At 43.3% G+C, this 1,893-nt stretch overlaps 1 protein-coding gene across 1 annotated transcript in view; it reads right to left on the bottom strand.

Moving 5' to 3' along the window:
• SLC15A5 (solute carrier family 15, member 5) overlaps positions 1 to 1,893 on the bottom strand; it is a 97,191-nt gene that overhangs the window by 47,664 nt on the left and 47,634 nt on the right. Inside the window, 1 exon segment of the mRNA XM_010858745.1 lies at positions 491 to 679. Within this exon segment, the coding sequence (XP_010857047.1) occupies positions 491 to 679 (189 nt within the window).

Consider the following 1,893-nt stretch of genomic DNA (forward strand, 5'->3'; position numbering starts at 1 on the left):
CGTGCTGCGATTCATGGGGTCACGAAGAGTCGGACACGACTGAGCGACTGATCTGATCTGATCTGATACTCTCAACGTACACTACAATTGTCATTTTTGGAGGGAGTATATAAGTGAGTTTATGAATGAGAGGGACAGGGTGGGAAGAGGGCAGGGAGAAGATCAGAGGAAAGATTACATATCGGTCTTATCTTCTAAGTTTTAGCAGAATTTTCTCCTGTTTCTGACCAAATGATTGCTACCTTTAACCAGATTAGTAAATCTTCCATTCCATCCTATCAACTTCAGGTAGAATTAATCATTGTCTGTATGTGGTAAAAGAACAAAGAGAAACTGTAATTTCTTTTTAAATGAGGATGATGCATAAGCTTGTTGTGAAGCATTGTGGGAAATTTCTGGGGCAGGATCAGATTTCCAACCACCTGAAGCAATGAACTCCGAGTAAAGACTCAGTATGTTCCAACAGGAGGTGAAAAAAATTATTACTCACATGCTGGGTTGACCAGGGTTTCAGCCACTCTGAGTAAAACGTATTGAAGAACGAGGTGGGACCAGGCCATGGAGGAGACGGTGACAGCCTTGCCTGAAAGAAGTTGCTCCACTGGAGGGAAATGCTTTCTGTGTATTTCAAAGAAGCCAGCTACCAACACAGACAAGGCAGCACCAAGATTGCCAGCGACTGAAGAAGAATGCAAAGGAAAAAAAATTTTTTTAAAAGTCAGTGAAATGGAATATCTCTTGCCATATCTATAAACAAGGATTTCACAGCCATCTATGATTCTGGCCCTCCAAATGGGAATTTCTCAACCCGGAGGGCCCCCAAAAGAAAGAACAATCCCTGTGGTATAGCTGCCGACACGACATTCCTTACAGACAGGAATGAGGGAGTGGGCAGCTGGGGATGTGAAAATGCAGGATTACTGGCCCCAGATAGCTGAGGTGCATGTGAAAGGAATGAATTCAGTGAGTCCAGATGCTTGCATCTTCCCAGACGTGCATGTGTGCCTGCTAAGTCACATCAGTCATGTCCGACTCTTTGCAACTCCATGGACTGTAGCCTGCCAAGGGTCCTCTGTCCATGGGATTCTCCAGGCAAGAATACTGGAGTGGGCTGTCATGCCCTCTTCTCCCATACATAGAAGAGAGCTAAATTTCTTACCGTGAGATATCTGGTTTTCCTTAACTACCAGTAATCTTCGATGTTCAGACTATCTTCTCCCTTTGTTGCAAACTTCTATATAATCTGACTCCATCCCGCACCTCTCAGAGCAGTTTCTCAGGGCTACTTGAGATGCTGCCTCCCTGGCTTGAAGTCCTAAAAATTCTCATCGAATGGAACAGCTCTCTACTTTCAGGTTGTGAGCATATTTTTTCAGTCAACACCCAAGATCAGTGTAATATTTCTTACACACTGACACTAGAGGATGTATCCTCAACATTTTGTTATTGTTATTCTGGGGATGTCCAGATGTCAGCTGACTGTGTTGTGTGATTTTCCTATGCTTAGGCTTTGGTCTCTCAGAAATGGCTGCTAGAGTTCCCTGTTTACTGTTCAAGGTGGTTTTAGAAAAGGCAGAGGAACCAGAAATCAAATTGCCATTATCCGCTGGATCATGGAAAAAGCAAGAGAGTTCCAGAAAAACATCTATTTCTGCTTTATTGACTATGCCAAAGCCTTTGACTGTGTGGATCACAGTAAACTGTGGAAAATTCTTCAAGAGATGGGAATACCAGACTACCTGACCTGCCTCTAGAGAAACCTATATGCAGGTCAGGAAGCAACAGTTAGAACTGGACATGGAACAACAGACTGGTTCCAAACAGGAAAAGGAGTTTGTCAAGGCTGTATATTGTCACCCTGTTTATTTAACCTATATGCAGAGTACATCATGA

Source organism: Bison bison, unplaced genomic scaffold (genome assembly GCF_000754665.1).
Source record: "Bison bison bison isolate TAMUID 2011002044 unplaced genomic scaffold, Bison_UMD1.0 scf7180017864390, whole genome shotgun sequence".
NCBI lineage: Eukaryota > Metazoa > Chordata > Mammalia > Artiodactyla > Bovidae > Bison > Bison bison.